General features: G+C 45.4%; 1 protein-coding gene across 5 annotated transcripts in view; it reads right to left on the reverse strand.

Annotated features, from left to right (window-relative positions):
- The window catches only part of MCOLN2 (mucolipin TRP cation channel 2), a 55,863-nt gene that overhangs the window by 4,152 nt on the left and 34,396 nt on the right, over nt 1-17,315 (reverse strand). For all 5 annotated transcript variants that reach the window (XM_082688209.1, XM_082688213.1, XM_082688211.1 and 2 more), the window contains 5 exons: nt 12,158-12,270; nt 10,578-10,727; nt 9,037-9,138; nt 8,808-8,930; nt 781-987 (listed from right to left, as the gene is read on the reverse strand). In XM_082688209.1, coding sequence (XP_082544335.1) covers nt 781-987; nt 8,808-8,930; nt 9,037-9,138; nt 10,578-10,727; nt 12,158-12,270 — 695 coding nt within the window. The remainder of the gene's footprint in view (nt 1-780; nt 988-8,807; nt 8,931-9,036; nt 9,139-10,577; nt 10,728-12,157; nt 12,271-17,315) is intronic.

Consider the following 17,315-nt stretch of genomic DNA (forward strand, 5'->3'; position numbering starts at 1 on the left):
GAGCCGAAGGCAGATGCTTACCAGCAAAGCCACGCAGGTGCCCCTCAATGGATGGTCTTCTTCTGAATTAGTTTGAGTTTAAGAAGAGGACAAAAACCCCAAGGCATTGACATAACACCTCTAGGTGTTCAGATGCGAGTCCCAAAATGGGATTTTCCAAGCATGACCCTCTGCTGTGGAAGGGCCATCCCACAAGGGGGCACAGAGCTTCCTGTGAGCTACAGAGCAACAATGCAGATCGGTCTAAAAGCACGCAGACCACAGGGCGGCTGAGGGAGGCAAGAAGTGAGGCAGCCACAAAAGCCTAAGCCTTTATCATCTCAAGGAAACTTGCACCATGCTGATGGCCATGTCATGCAGCGTCCAGGCGTGCCTGCAGCTGGACAGGCTGTCAAGGTGGCCATCATCCCTTATTGCTGAAGCTTATTATTCTAAGCTTAAGCTCCAAGACAGGCAGGTACAGCTGTCACTGTGGAGACTGACAGCCCAGCTCCCTGACTGACCACACTCAGCCCATTGGGACCCACATCCTTTCTCTTTTCTAGCACACCTCCAAACCAGTCTGCCTCGGTCTGGGTGACAGGGACAATGCCTGAAATGCATATCTGAAACTCACCACCAGCACCTACAAAGTTTCTTTTCTAGAAAAATCTCAAAATCCAAGTAAAAGACTACTATTTTAAATTAAAAGAAAGAAAGAAAGAAAGAAAGCATAGCATTTTCCTATGTTCCAACCCATACAGAATTTGATGTCGTTTTTTGGCAGGAAATGTGACTGACCTTAATGGTGTCGTAGGAATCTGTAATCAGTGCGATGAACAGGCTGAGGATCATGTATATGAAAAGACTGATGAAGGAGTATAAGTACAGGCGGCTGAACAGCCACACCAAGATGCTCTTCTGCTGGATTTGAGCAAAGGTCGCAAACATGTCATCGCCGTTGACCAGAGAAAACAGACACTCGGCAACTGTGTTCAGATCTTCAAACTGTAGGGGGGAAACCCAAATGAGTTTTTAAGAGGTATGGTCCAAAAAAGCAGGAAAGTATTGGGGCACCTGGGTGGCTCAGTGGGTTAAGCCTCTGCCTTCGGCTCAGGTCATGATGTCAGGGTCCTGGGATCAAGTCCCACATCAGGCTCTCTGCTCAGTGGGGAGCTTGCTTCCTCCTCTCTGCCTACTTGTGAACTCTGTCTGTCAAATAAATAAATAAATAATCTTAAAAAAATAAAAGGCAGGAAAGTATCTAGTTAACTTATTTTGTTGTTGTCTCTATTATTAGTACTCATTTTTATTTTTTAATAAAAAAAGCAGAGTGCCTGATGCGGGGCTCGATCCCAGAACCCTGATATCATGACCTGAGCCAAAGGCAGAGGCTTAACCCACTGAGCAAGCCAGGCACCCTCATTTTATTTTTTTTAAGATTTTATTTATTTATCTGAGAGAGAGAGAGCGCGAGTAGGGGGAGGAGCAGAGGGAGAAGCAGACTCCCCACTGAGCAGGGAGCTCGGTGTGGGGCTCGATCCCTGGACACCGGAATCCTGACCTGAGCCAAAGGCAGATGCTTAATGACTGAGCCACCCAGGCACCCCTTTTCTAGATGCTCTAAAATGAATTTTAGGAGCACCTGAAGGGCTCCCTTGGTTAAGCATCTGCTTTTGTCTCAGGTCATGATCTTGGAGTCCTGGGATAGAGTGCAGCATCGGACTCCCTGCTCAATGGGGAGCCTGCTTCTCCCTCTGCTCCTCCCCCTACTTGTGCTCTCTCTCTTGAATAAATAAATAAAACCTTTAAAATTAAATAAAAAAACATCTAGAATATACCATGATACCAAGAAAACATTATTCAAAACTCTCCTCGGGGCACCTACGCGGCTCATTTGGTTAAGCACCTGACGTGATTTTGGCTTAGGTCTTGATCTCAGGGTCCTGACATCAAGCCCCTTGTCAGGCTTCTTGCTCAGCAGGGAGTCAGCTTCTCTCCCTATCCCTCTGCTTCTCCCCTTGCTTATACTGTTTCTAATAAATAAATAAATCTCTTTTTAAACTCTACTCTGTGCTTATAAAGATAATCTCTTGATATTTTCTTCATTTTTTTTCCTTTGCACTTTGTGTATATTATTGGTCATATCATCTAACAGTTTGGGATCCTGATTTTTTTTTTCCTACTGAACATTTTCTTATGTTACTCACACTTAGAAAGCCTTTTTTTAATACAACAGATCATTTCTTAGATGTCAAAGTTAACTATTTCCCTCTGGCTAGACATCCCGATAATGTTCACAATATAATAAAGAAAAATGTAATAAACATTTCTCAGCAGAGTGTTTTTTCCTGTTATTGGGTCTCATCTGCCAAACTGCTTTCTGGAAGAACAGCGGCTGCTGTGTTCTGCAACCAGCAGAGAGGGAAGTGTCTGGGACATAGCACAGGCTCAAGAAAGTTTTGCTACATGGAGGGTTTCACATTCGCCTTTCCAACTGTCGGTCCAAGTAATTTTAGCACATTAAAAACTAAAGATTTCCAAGGGTGGGAAAGTGTCAAAAGATGAGGGATCATGGTTTGTGCCTTCCAGGGGCTCCCCTGCTAACAGTGGACAGACCCTAACTTAGACAGTAGTACCCTGTGTACCGCTAGGGGGCGCTGTGGAAGGAAAGCGACCCTCAGAACCAGGGCGGGAAGGCTGGGTGGTTCACCTGTGAGAGGAGAAAGGTCAGGATTTACTCAGTAAACTCGGGAGAAGTAATGAGCTCAGCCTGGACAGCAGCCGGAGAGGCCTGTCTATGCCATGCTGAAGGGCCCCTGTGGTCTTTTTCACACTTCAAGCGAATGCAGGCCATAACCCGAAACCAGAAAAATGCTTCATGTCGCAATGACATGATCTGATCTGTGTTCCTTAAAGGGAACCATGGCACTTGGAAGATCTAGAATGCGCAAAGCCTAGGAGCAGGGAGGCAAGAGACAGAGGCGTGCGGGAGCTCCGGGTTGCAAGGAATCTGGGAGAGACTGAAAGGAAGAGGAAGGTAGATGAACATACGTCTGGGAAAGGACAGACACACCTAGGGAACTCCGTTTTCCGTGCGGCAAGTCCCAGGTGCCAGGGAGAAATGCTGCTATGAGGAGGTTAGTGGGAGTTCGGGAGTTGAGCTATGCAGTAGGGAACCCCACCGGAACCCCACAGGCAGCCATCCTGGCTCGAAGTGGTTGACAAACTATTGCTACAGCAACTACCAACAAACAGCAGGTACTTAATAACGGGACATCTCCAGGGCCAGAGGATTAAACATTGGCGGAATGTAAAAGCTCCTAAGGAACAATAATGACCTCAGAGGCCAAAGACAGTGAAGTTTTCAAACACAAAGGGAACACGTTCGTGTAGAGTTTTGAGCCGGATTCTGTTCTGAGCACGAGATGCACATGTCCACAGAGTCCACATGGCTCTGGGGATAGCCCCGTCCCTGACGAATGTCTCCAGAGCGCCTCCACTCAGAGGTGGTGGTGTTATTTCACATGCCGCAAGGCAAAACCTCCCACCCCTGACCGGGAAACTGGTCTTTCCCTCTAATTCCCTATTTCTATCAGTGACTTCTGTCTCCTATCAAAGAAACATTTACTCCAAAATAATTGAGTAATCAAATTGATCAGTCTTCCCTTGTCTTCAATCTTCTAAGGTCTGTCTGCTCCTAGGATGTCTGATCCGCTCCGACACCAGCACTTACACCTGGATTGTTACAGAAACCTCCAAGCAAGTCTACCCCAACCTCTTCCTTCTGCAGTCCAAACTTCAGGAAAATCTAAACTTCACTGAACATAGCCTTCGGGTCATTTCTCTTGCTTAAGAATATACAAAGCTAGGATGCAAAGTGAAAATCCCAACCAAGAAGGCTGGGATCCATCTCCTCTTCACGTGGCCTCTTCCCCTCTCCTCACTGTCAATAGCGTCCTGCTCCTGTCGGCGCCCACACACCAGGCCCACTTCTTTCTCTTTTCCTCGTGGATGTGTTCTCTTCACCTGCTGGGATGCCCTCCTTCCCCTCTTCTCCCCCTCACCCCCCGCCCCGTCTGTGTATCCCATTACACCAACACTAAAGGGCTACTTCCAAGTCCACTTCAAGCCAGACCGCCCTGGTGGCTCTAGTCCCTTCCCTGGATCAGTAAGAACCACCGAGGAAACCAAACTTGTTTGTCTTCTAATCGGTTTATATGCTGCTCCATACCCCAACTGGATAATGCACACCACGTCCTAACCTCCCTGCTCCATGACTGAACCCACAGGGTAAAGCCTGTAACCAAGGGAGAGTACACAAATGTAGCCCACACAGAGATTGTGCCGATACCTTCAGGACATCAGCAACATCTCTGAGAAGCTCTGAAGTTGGTCTCCCCAGAGATCTGGAGGTAACATCCACGGGAGTGACCGCTTAACAATATGCAGATTATTTAACAGTAGGACGGGCAGTTCTCAGAGTAAATATTTTCCATCCCTACCAGCCTTGAGACAATGAAATCAAAGCTGGTTTCTACGAATGTGAATTACAGCTCTGCCGGCACCATTAATAATTCCTTTGGACTCTGGTCAAGTCCTTTCTTTAGTTTCAAGAACCCGTAACAATATGTACTTCGGGTTCCAAAAGGGCAAATGGGCAGTTGGTGAGTATGTATCAAATTCATTCCCCAGTCTCCAGTGCAGTTACGTGTATCAGCCTAGACGTGACACCTGCCAAAATGTTAATGTTATTCACAACCAGTGTAGCTCCCTCTCCTCTATGCACATGAGACTTATTTAACCCACCAGAAATTTATAAGAGACGCAATAAAGTTAAGTGATACACAGCTTTCCATTTTGTATAAGAAGTGGTTGTGAACCACACAGTCAGTTTTAGTGGCCAAACTGCACAGCAGGAGTGAACTTTAGTAATACCCAAGGTAAGGAGAAGAAGAGCCTCGTGGGCTTCCAGCCTAGAAATACTACATTTAGAGGGAATTGCATTGGTTCTTATGAAGTTGTAAGCCCCTAAAAAGCAGGTTCTATTATCTCTCTGTTCTTTGTTCATTAAAAAACTTGCTGAGCCTCTACCACATTCTACACGCCATGCTGGACATGGGGAATGCAAAAAGTAAGGAGCCACAGTCGTTCAGGGAACTCAGTCTAGAAGAACCCAACAAGATTTGGTGTACACTTAGTAAATATTAAATGGTTATTTCCATAAAGAGTTCCCCTAGGTTCCATGGGACCAGAGTGAGAACTTGAGCATTTGTTTCACACTTTGTGACTGAGCCACAAAGAACTTTCATTTGAATGAAAACCTAACCTACAGTGCCTTATTACGGAAAATGACATAAAAATTTGCTTTAAGAGCTGGTCCTGAGAACCTCATGCAACATTAGGTTGAAATATTTTAACTAGCTAACTGTTGTTTTGAATAAGAGAGGAGCTTGGTTTACGTAGAGAAGTCTTAAACGCATGAGGATGTCATGTAGATTCTGCTCAACTTCTACCCAGGCCATCAGCAAAGTCCCAATGATTTTTCAACAGCTTGGTCTTGTCGTTTGTAAAACGAGGACAAGGTAAGACTGATTCATTCTTCACAGCGAAAAAGTCCTCTGGAAATGGAAGAGCCACATTAGAATAATGTTCTTCCAACCCTCATCTTGAATTATTAAACACCAACAGTCTCTAGTCCTCCGTGCCCAGACATTTTGAAAGGATGCCGTGCCAAAGCCCATTAGTGCTGGGATCAGTGTTGGCAGGACACTGGTCCCTTCACTCCCTTTCAGCTGAACCACCAAAATCCAATGTCTGACGGGAAAGCAGGAAGCTGAAATATGGGAGGCCTGCTGCCAATCAAACTGCCGTGTGAACCTAGTTTTCCCGATACCTCCTCTTAGAGTGTTTGTTTTAAAGGAAGAGATCACTTCCATACCCAAGGTTGCTATATTTTAGAAATCCTAGGAAATGCTTGCCAGGGTGCCCTGCTTTTCAAGACCTCAGGTCATTCGAAAGGTCTTCTGATTCAATAGATGCTGACAAAATCTAAAAATTCAGAAAGTTTGGATTAATTTGCAGGGGGAGGGCTGCAGGGGACCGTCAACATTTTAAACTTCAGAGTCCACGAAGAAGAAGCAAAGTAGAGAAGAAAAGCACAGAAGTCCAGAACCAGACTGAAGGTCTTCTGCTTCCACTAAGGCATCTGCTGCATTAATTCAACTGTGCATTGCCCCAGTATATCGGTCTGGCCAGAGATGAAAGATAGATGCCATTGATGAACCTGCCACACAGCCCTTGACTCTCTGCTCATCTGGGGGAGAAACAGAGGGCTGGCACTGAGTGGGAGCTACAACTCAGGAGGAGCCCTGTACACAACAGCAGCCACTAGCTACATGTGATGACTGAGCACCTGATCGATAGCAGCTAGTCCAGGCTGAGAGCTGCTCTCTGGAGAAGATACACACCAGATTCCCAAGCACCGAGAAACAGGGGGGGAATGGAGAGTCTCTCGATATTTTATATTGAGTGCCTGATAAAGTAACACACTAATATTTTGGATATATTGAATTAAATAAATACATAACTTCAGTCACTTCATCGGTTTCTTTTCTTAATGTGGCTCCTAGAATATGTGAAAGGACAGCTGTGGCTCTCCTCTGGAGCTCTCGTATTTTTACTGCAGTGCTGTCCAGAGCACCCCAGTCTCGCCTGGATTCTGGAAAGGACAGAGCCAACGTATGAAAACACACTCAAACCCACAAAGCGAATAACATCGTTTTCTTCAAGGTCGACACACTACAGGAAATAGGACTGATTACACAGCTCTCCTCTCAGATGAAATGAAATGCTCTTTTGTAAGGATCTGTTTTAGACAATACCAAGAAAACCCCTGCAGGGTATTGATCAAAGCACGTGTATCGGGGTCGGACAAACCTGGGTGTAAATCCTATCTCTGCCGTTTAGTAGCTGTATAACCTCGGGTAAACTAACATATTAAGAACCCTACTTTCAGTAAAAGAAATATATTATCTCCCCCACAGGGCTGCTGGGAGGGTTGACATAGCAAAAGGTACAGAACTTGGGCACTATATCTATTCGCATATAATGCTCAAGAATGGTAGCTTTCTTGGCAAAATGCGAGCAACATTATCTAATCACCTTCCAGAATAATGGTAGGGTAAGGGAGATGGAGGGCAAAGGAGACAGAAGCACTCAACCTGAGGCCTTGGAGCCAGTGAATTGGAAATGCAAGTCTCATGCTCAGTGTTCATTCCACGCAGTGCAACACTGCCCTCTAGTGACAAAAATGTGGACAAGCATTCAGAGCAGGAGTCCGGCAAGGAAGAAAAATGTAAATTTTCCTAGGCACTAAGACAGTAAGTTCTCCAGATCAGAGAGATGATATCAAAGCATAATTTTTACTCATGAGTCACCTTTAAAGCAGTGGCATGGAGATGGAAGAGCAACAAGATTACCAAGATTTACTATTAACCCAGGGCTTGTCACTGTTAATTATACAGTTGCTCAAATAGTAAAACAGTCATTCTCTTTGGACATGTTAAATGTAACACTTCCAGAGGAGAAAACCTGCCTGTGTGTCAAGGTACAGGATTTATTTTAGTATGAGAACACAGAAAGCTGGAACCTTGTGGACTACTCACTTTCTGAGTAGTTTGCAAACGAGATTTGATATTGTGTTTTGTTTAGTGCAACCATCTAGCTCCAGAATTAAGGGTGAGCTGTTCTATAAGCTTCAACACCACCCTTTGTGTGTTTACTTCTTTTCTCCTTACAGAGAACCTAAGGCAAGCCCAGTCCCTGGGCTGCAGAGATTAAATAAGAGCCATGCTTAGCACAGTACAGGCATCTGGTAACCGTGGTTACCAGTTATCATTGGTCATCGTGTTGTTTCTGTTGCTCCAGCTGCCTGAGGCCCATGGAAGAAAACGATAAGATGTAGTAATTCCTTTTACTTTTTTTTTTGTTTGAAAGCAAGGCCTACTGAATTTCATTTCCCGAGGCATCTATCAATCAAATTTATCATTTTAAAACTAGAACATCGGGGTGCCTGGGTGGCTCAGTGGGTTAAAGCCTCTGCCTTCGGCTCAGGTCATGATCCCAGGGTCCTGGGATTGAGTCCTGCATCGGGCTCTCTGCTCTACAGAGAGCCTGCTTCCTCCTCTCTCTCTGCCTGTCTTCCTGCCTACTTGTGATCTCTGTCAAATAAATAAATAAAATCTTTACAAAAAAAAAAAAAACTAGAACATCTGAATGTAACTTTGATGTCCCTGAGACGCAAAGCCCAAGGATAGTCTAGAATTCAGATACTGATCTTTCATAAGGCACATAGATGACTCTGTAATCAAAACCACCTGCAAAGACGTGTAATCCTAGAACTAAGATGGTCCTTTTGGGCAGTCTTTGTCTACCTTCATTCTCTCAATTAATGTGGATGAGAACCCTAATACTTTAGGTGAGAAGACTACCATAATAGTTTTCCTTATTTAATTTTCATTTTCAATACAGCGATCTCGTGCCCAAACATTTCTCAGCTGGTGATCGGTTGGGTTACTATGTGCCCCCTGAAGCCGGTCCCTGACAACTAGGAAATGCATCCTCTCGTTACAGCTCTACAGTTCTTGTTTTGATATCCCAAAGTCACTGCAGTGTCCTGAAAAGGCAAAGAAAACCAATGCGAACATATGTCTTACTGACTTCGAGAGTACCTGCTGACGCCAAGTGGGAAGCAGGGCAGCATGGGGAGCCCTCCTGGAAGGGCTCTGAGTGCCTAACGTGCAGCAGGAAGGATTGGGGCTACACACCTTGTCGTGATACGGTCCTAAGACAATCCAGCCACAGAACGTGTAACCCAGGTAGATCATACCGGCGCAAGCGCAGAAGCGAAGAACTTTGGGCAGCGAGGCTTGCATCGTTAAAATGAGCACCTGAAAGAAAAATCAACAGAATGAGGGGAATTCAACAGTGGCTTACCAGGACCCAGTGAAGAAATGAGTCTCAGTCCCCGTGCCCTACCCAAGGCCACCTGCTTACGTTATATGCTTGGAAGTACCCCAGGTATCTGATGACGCCAACCCAGACAAAAAGTGTAGACGTCCCGAGCAAAATGCTGCACAGATCGTAATTTGTGAGGTTCTAAGGCATGAAGAAAAAATAGACGTGAGCAAGACATTCCACTCCACTCAGCTTGTTAATCTCACGTTAATTCGAAAAGAATGGTCTTGGAAGAGAATGGACCGCCTGCTTCTCTCAGGTGACACCAAGCACTGCACACTGAAGGAGAAAACAGCTCAGTTCCAAATGTGTCTCTCATTGCCTCTCTGTATTTGAATTGGTTGAACTGAGTTTCTGTTCAAACAATATCCTGAAAGAGAAATTGCCTTGACTACTGACCCAGGCATTAAAGAATATAAGGTGATAGTGCTTGGTAAATACCAAACAGTACCACTCGGCTATTTTTGAAGGAAAGCTCCAACACGATTTGCTAAGCCAGTGCCTGCTCTTGAGGACTTCTAGGTCTTCCTGAGGAGACAAACACACAAAAGCACAGCTCTAACTGAATATAGTAAGGGCCATGAGAGCCACAACGCCTGGCTTGTCACAGTCGCTTTCCATGGTGTGACTCCAGAATGGAGCTGGGCCTGGAGGACAGGCTGGGGGAGGGGGAGGGACTGTAGGTCAACGGATAAAGGCTGAACAGAGACCCAAGGCCAAGGGTGGGCAGGATGTCCTGGTGAGGAAGACTGATGGGTTCAGGAGAGCTAGGACAAGGAGGGAAGCAGAGCAAGAGAATGAGGACCCCAGAGGCCACGCTGAAGGGAGGCCACTGCATCTCAGTGGGGGCCCTGTGAGGCAGTGGGTTTCCATACTTTGAGAAAAATGAGTCTGACAGTGGTGTGGATGGGTCTGAGGCATAGAAGGTGGAAGGCAGGAAAGCCAGTGCGGGGACTGTTGTAGCATCCAGGCCAGAAAGGAAGATAACCTGAAGGGAGCCAGAGTCGTCAGAGTGGAGAGGAGGGAGGCACAGTAGGTGGTCATGAGGTAAAGGAGGTGAGACCTGCCGGCTGGCAGCATACAGGGGGAAAGAGCCGGATGGAGGAGGCAAGATGGAGTCATGAGATCAAATCAACTAACAACCACAAGAGAACATCAGGTGCTTGGTGGTCACTCAACACTCCTACCCTCACTCCCCTCCCAGAGCACCCATCTGTCCTGGAGGGTCACTACTGGCTCCTGACATGTTTGGTTTGTGAGCCAGCTGCTTCTTCTGCAACTTGAAAAAAAAAAAAAAATGAAGCCCACCCAAACTGTCAAGCTTCTCAACCTTCAGTTCCTATTCTGAAGGTGCTGCTGAGTCTCTGGGGGAGACTAGTAGGAATGTTACCTTCCACAGAACAATGGCTTTCATATGTTCCCTTGATGAGGAATGAAGTCAGAGGAAGCTTCAGTTATATGGATGTGAGAAGAGAAAATACGAGACTCAGAGTGTCTCCATAAGGATTTTATATCTCAAAGCGCCTGGGGTCACCCAGGAGGATGGAAAGAATTGAAGATTAAGATGCGTTGCCCCTCACCTTTGCTTTAATTTCCATTTTTAATATGGATCCAATTACTGTCATTAGGTCGCTGATAATCACCAGAATATACCATCCATTGATGAACTCCCACTGGTCGGCGTCACACACGCGTCGCTTATACTTCTCCAGGAAGAAATCTAGAAATCTCTGTGGCGAACATTTTAAAAAGCATTTCTTATAAACCACACTGCCCTCTGGAAGGAGAAGACAGGCGCAAAACAGGGCTCTTGCCTGTAAAGTGATGTGGCGTTACCTTTCCCAACTGGATGGAGCCACTTCAAGGGTGGTGGTGGTTATGGCCCCCACTTTCTCCTATAACCTACCAAAGCTATAAGTCAGCATTTCAGTACCTGCTAAGTTAACTCACACATCAAAGGGTTATGCTCTAATGCCAAGAGACTCCTGTCATAATACATAACACTCAGGACATTCCCAATATTTTACCTGTTACCATCTCATTCATTCTGACAACCCCATGAATCAGGCCTATCTCCAGAAGAGGGAACAGAGGCACAGAAAGGCTAGGCCACGGTCTGGACCCAGCAGCCTGGCTCCAGAATGTGTGTACATGATGGTGGGAGTCAGGATGACTCTCAATGATATGGCCCCTAACTCTGGCAGACCCAGGACCCTGACCTTGGATTCAGAATGTCAAGAGACTTGGGGGACAAGCAGGAGAAGTGGATATTTACAATATAAGTCAACAAAGGTCAAGAATAAGAAAACTAGGGCGCCTGGGTGGCTCAGTGGGTTATGATCAGGTCATGATCTCAGGGTCCTGGGATCGAGTCCCACATCGGGCTCTCTGCTCAGCAGGGAGCCTGTTTCCTTCTCTCTCTCTCTCTGCCTGCCTCTCAGTGTACTTGTAATTTCTCTCTGTCAAATAAATAAATAAAATCTTTAAAAAAAAAAAAAAAGAATAAGAAAACTAGAATGTAGACTATTTTCTTGCTCCAAATGGTATCCAGAACAGATGAGTTCCTTTTTCCCCTGACCCCAGTCTGCATTTAATTATGTGCCACAAACCAGAATAAGATTTGTGGGAAGCTGAAGTATACATTTTAGAGAACTTGGAGGGTAAAAAAGTAAAATGAAACTCAGGAGAGAATTTTTAAACTATTTATAAAAATAGAATAAAGTATTTTATGCTTCATTATAACCCATTTGCCATGCCTCCCTGTCAAAATGAACTCTGATTTAAAGACAAAAGATGAAACCCACACATGCTATTACTCTGTTTTTTAAGATCGCTCCTGAATTTAAAAAGGGTCTCTCATTTATTCTGGAAACGTTCAAAAGCTTGAGAGTTCACCACTGTGCACTTGTGCCTAGTAGCTCAGTTTTAAGCAGGATAATTATCTGATCCCACCAGACATGTCAGGAGCCCTTAACTCACCCTCCAGACCTCAGGTTGATTAATGCCTTGGGGGGTGGGGGGCGGGCAGCGATCATTCAAAGGAATCCAATCTAGTTGAGAGCTCCAGAAAGGGCAGGATGACCCAATATCAAGGGTCCACTGTCTGGACAAACAGGGCGGAGGCCAAGAAGGGAGAGAGAACACTTGAACACACACTTACCTTGCGTAACCTGAGAGCTAGAACAATGGATCTTGTGCACAGAATAAGAGACGCCAAGCAAATCACAATGACAAATGCATCAAACACCAGGACATACTGAGTATTTTTCTGAACTGAGGAACAAAAACAGAATTCAAATGTCAAATTCATGTTACTTGGTAATAATTTCCAAACAGAATGGCAGTCTGAAGAGAAGTTCAAATGATAAATGCTTGAACATCAGAAACAAATCACACTGCATTCATTCAGAAGTCTTTACATAAGGTAAAACATTCCCTGATGTTAAGAACTGTACATTTAAAAACATATAAACTCTCTGCTACATGTACTAAAAATATTTCCAATGGGCTAGAACTCAACAGAGGGTGGTCCATTTGGGCTCTACTCAAAAGAGGCAAAAGGGACATACTCTTGAGTTCTTTTTCATGAAAGCAAAAACACCAAGTTCTCCATCTATGAGGGAACAATTTTTTTTTAAGATTTTATTTATTTATTTGACAGAGATCACAAGTAGGCGGGGGAGGGGCGGTGATGCAGGGGAAGCAGGCTCCCTACCCAGCAGAGAGCCGGATGCAGGGCTCAATCCCAGGACCCTGGGATCATGACCTGAGCCAAAGGCAGAGGCTTTAACCCACTGAGCCACCCAGGCGCCCATGAGGGACCAATTTAAAACACCACTCCTCAGAATCTTGTTTCTGCTTCTCAACCTTACTGTGTACCTGACTAGTAAATAGTGCCAATCCAATGAGCTGCTTCTGCACATGGGGCAAAGAGCCCCTTGGAACGGAAGTAACAACAACAGTGACCACATTTTTGTGGTGGAATTCACTGTAGCACAGGGGAGTCTACTGCGGGAATATGCACCTGGAACCCCAGCTCCTCTGAGACCTGATGGCCGCATTCCCAACGCCTCTTCCCCTGCCCATTCCTGCAGCTTCGGCACCTGTCCCTCCTCTCTCCCCACCTTCTCGACCTTGAGGCCACACTGTTGTTCCTCTGTCCCCGCTCCTATCAGGTTTCCTTTCTCTCTTGCCTCAAGGACTTTGCAAGGGCTGATCCCTCTGCCTGGAGCAGGGCCCTTCCCACCCCTCAAGTTAAATTCTTCTTTTTCAGCTTTGGGTTTGAGATGAAATATTTTCCTCCTCAGAAGAGTTCTCTAGATTCCCATCCGTATCAGCCCCCTCCTATACTCTTTCAGAGCACTGTGCACAAGTACACACACCTTCCAAGACAGCACATCAAGGGGCCCAGAGTCAGGGCAAAACAGCAAAGACAGTCTCGGGAGCCTAATGAGCTGGGTCTGAATCTCAGGTCTGCACTCAGAAGCTGTGGAGCTTTGGGGAAGTTGCCTCAGATGTCTCGTCCAAAAAAAAAAAGGTAGGAAAACAAAAACCCCTCCACCACAGGGCAGTTGTGAGGATGAAACAAGTTCATAGATTAAAGCCCCTGGAAGAGCACCAGGGAAAGAACAGCATTTCCAGTGCTTCCTACTGGATATCACTGGTCGGTCTATCTTCCCCACCAAATGACTGACTCTAGCTAGGGAGCAGGGACCACATACATTGGCTCAACACGACGGTGTCTGTGCTTTCCCGATGCTTCAGGATGCTTACAGAGGCTTCCAAAGCCTCCAGAACATGAGAAAACTATTGCATAACCCAAGTTAGAACCCGTGAAGGTCTGAGCTCGCTATATGCAGAGGGAGAGAAGGCACAGAGCTGTGAGAGACAAGGTCTCCAGAGGGACCTAAGCAGTAAGAGAAAAGGACCATCCAAGAATGACTCCCGATTTTCTGTCTTGAGTAAACTGAGCTCAGTCTGGAGGTTCACAACAAGAGAGGACAAATTGGTGGCAGTTAAAGCCATGGGTGCAGACACAGCCACTGAGACCACAGAGGGGAACAGGGACTAGGAAGGACGGGAGGAGGGGCCCCAAGGTGGGGAATTGTGGGAGGAGCTGAGCTTAGGAAGTAGACTGAGAAGGGCCAAGGGAGAGGAGAATGGCACTGAAGACAGGCGACCTACAGTGGGGCACTCCGGGGGGGCGGGGGGATTATAAAGCAGAGCCCTCTACAAAAAAGGTCTTTAACAAAAAGACCAAGTGTCCATGGATTTAATAATTCAAGGGCGTGAGCAACAGTGGCCAGTCAGTCTGAGGGCAAAACAGCTCATCCTGTGGGTTATGAGCAGAACCAGCTAGGAAATGTAGTTCACTGAGCGAATTACTGAGCCTTGCGAAGTTTTAGATGCCTCCCCTACAAAACAGAGCCTACTGTACCTTCTTCATGGGCTGTCAGGACACTAGGTGAAATAATCCGCGTCAAGTGCTTGTTAGAACAGCACCTAGCACCTAGCACTTACATTTACTTATGGCCGTTTTGTAACTATGAAGTTTTAGTTCTCTTGAGATATCATCTGATGACATAACATAACCAGAACCCAAGACTTTCTTTCCTTCTTTCCTTCCAATCCGTCTATCTATCTATGTCTGTCTGTCTGTCTGCCTGCCTGGGATGGGACAGAGGGAATAGGTACAGTGCTTGGGAAGATGGGCCTGAAAACCTGACGAAACACAAGGACAGCATCTAGTACTTTCCTTGCTGGCGCATAACCAGAACAAAATCTCTATGATTACTTGTGTTGGGTCTTATTTACAAATGGAGGCCCCTATCTAGAAGGATAAACCACCCACCCTAATAGACAAACCAATCTCATATTCGGGCTTTGTTCTTCTTCTTCTTGTTGTCATATTAGCTTCAGACATCTTTTTTTTTTTTTTCTTTAATTCCAGTTGGTTAGCATTCTGTGTAATATTTGTTTCAGGTGTATGACATAGTTATATGTCAACACCCACCTAGGGGGCACAGTTGGTTAAATGTCTGATCTCAGTTTGTCCAAATCTTGGTTTCAACTCAGGTCATGAACTCAAGGTCACGAGATCGAGTTGGGCTCCACACTCAGCATGGAGTCTGCTTAGGATGCTCTCCTTCTTCCTCTGCCCCTCCCCCCCGCTCTCTCTCTCAAATAATCTTAAAAAATCTTAAAAAATAAAACATTTTGAAAAAAGAGCCCATTTCCTGGTTTATCTGTCTCTCTCTCATATTCTGTTTTAATTTTTATCTACTGAAAAGACTAGTTGGTGTGCTAAAAAAACGGATTTTATGAACGTTGCAATTGTTTTCTTACTCCATTGAATCTATATTCCTGCCACAGGAACATTTCTTAAATTTTGGTTATAAAACACTAATCCAGAGAGATGCCCCTGCCAGCCTGGTTAGGGAAGTCGTACACACCGCCCCTCCTCCTGGAGGTCCTGAAGAGTCCTGTGCTAACTGCCACTTTCCACCTGAGGGCCTCTAACCCAGGGCTTCCCCTGCTTGCTAACTGCTCTTTCCCTGTGACACTTGGGAAATCACCCCTTAGTGGGGGATCTTGCCCACCAGTCCCTACCGTCTTCAGCCCCTCATACCCTCCTTCCTATGTTTATAAAATCCAGTTAAAGTGAAGATGAGTGGCACGCTTGGGGATGGGTATTAGAAGTCATAAAAGGCAACGTGAGGTTTGTGTGTGAAGATGGACGATCCCTCATCATTCTTCCTGAGATAACACAGGTAATGACAGGAGGAAAAGAAAAACTTCAGGGTATGAACATAGACTTGAAGGAGCCTCAGAACTTTCTGGAAATAGCACATAGATCCCACCAGATGTCACCCTTGCCTTTCTCCCACTTTCAATCCATCCACCAGACAGCTTCCATAGATGGGGGGGAAAAAAATCCACTTCCTAAGCTGGTTTCCAAACTTCAGCTTTTAAGGTTTTCACGTCACATCATGTAAAATTCATATTCTCTTAGTAACAGAATCTGGTTACTTAGGACACAGGTCTGGGAGAAAGATGAATGTTCATGTTTCTACTCAGTGGTCTGTGAGGTTTGTGTTTCTCCTCACTGGCCACAGAAGGGAGCCAGAGCTCTTCTCTTCTGAGAACAGGCACCAAAAACTCCCCAACATCTTAGCAGCCCTGTGGGGGTAAAGGAAACCAGGTTCTGGCAACACATTTGACCCACTAACTCTTTCGATCAGAATGACTATTCCAAACCACATTTCATGTGCGACAACGGTTAGCTTTTCTCACATTAAATAGCTGAATCTCCACTTGGACTTGCCAAATATGCATGTGATCTATGTGTTTCTTGGGCGGGGCGGGGCGGGGTATCTCTGCTGGGAAATAGGAACCACTTTCAAACAGAAAGAAACTAAAACTGTCTATGCTGATCAGAGCCTTGAGTCAGTTAATGGAAATACTAAAACTAAACCTTCAGAATCATTGGGATATATTATATAACCAAACAGACCTGGACCACACACAAATCTAGATTAAAATAAATCTAAAACAGTTTAAAAAAACCACAGGTATTTTACATTTTCTTTGGTTCTAATAATCTGATCAAAGGCAAATTCACTTCAACAAAACTGGTAAATTAAAAAATACTGACAAGGGACACCTGGGTGGCTCAGCCCACTAAAGTCTGCCTTTGGCTCGGGTCATGACTGCAGGGTCCTGGATAGAGTCCCACATCAGGCTCCTTGCTCAGCGGGGAGTCTGCTTCTCCTCTGCCTGCTGCTCTCCCTGCTTGTGCTTACTCTATCTCTGATTCCAAAAAAAAAAAAAAAAAAAAAAATTTTTTTTATTATTATTTTTTAATGGAAAAGATACTGACAATCTGGGGCACCTGAGTGGCTCAGTCACTTGCTTTCTGCTTGTCTTGATTTCCGCTCAGGTCATGATCTCAGGGTTGAGGGAATGAGCCCTGCTCTGTGATCAGTGGGGAGTCTGCCTGAGACTCTCTCCCTCCCACCCACTCACTCATGCTTTCTCCCTCTCTCTTTCAAATAATAAGTAAATCTTAAAAAAAAAATTTGACTTCTGAAATTAGTAATACATTATGTATTACTACTGACGATCCACTATGAACACCATCAGGACCACCTCATTAAGAAGTCCCACATAACCCATTTTAACCTGTGGATGAAGAGGTGTCTTCTGAGCAACAACTGAGTAAACCACTCAGTGTTTGTAGAGGCTGCTCTCTGACCTCCGAGGTTTTGATCTCGGTCCATTGTCAAATGCTTGGCTCAAAGCATACCTTCTCCAAAAAC

The sequence above is a fragment of the Mustela nivalis genome (assembly GCF_964662115.1).
Source record: "Mustela nivalis genome assembly, chromosome: 10".
Taxonomy (NCBI): domain Eukaryota; kingdom Metazoa; phylum Chordata; class Mammalia; order Carnivora; family Mustelidae; genus Mustela; species Mustela nivalis.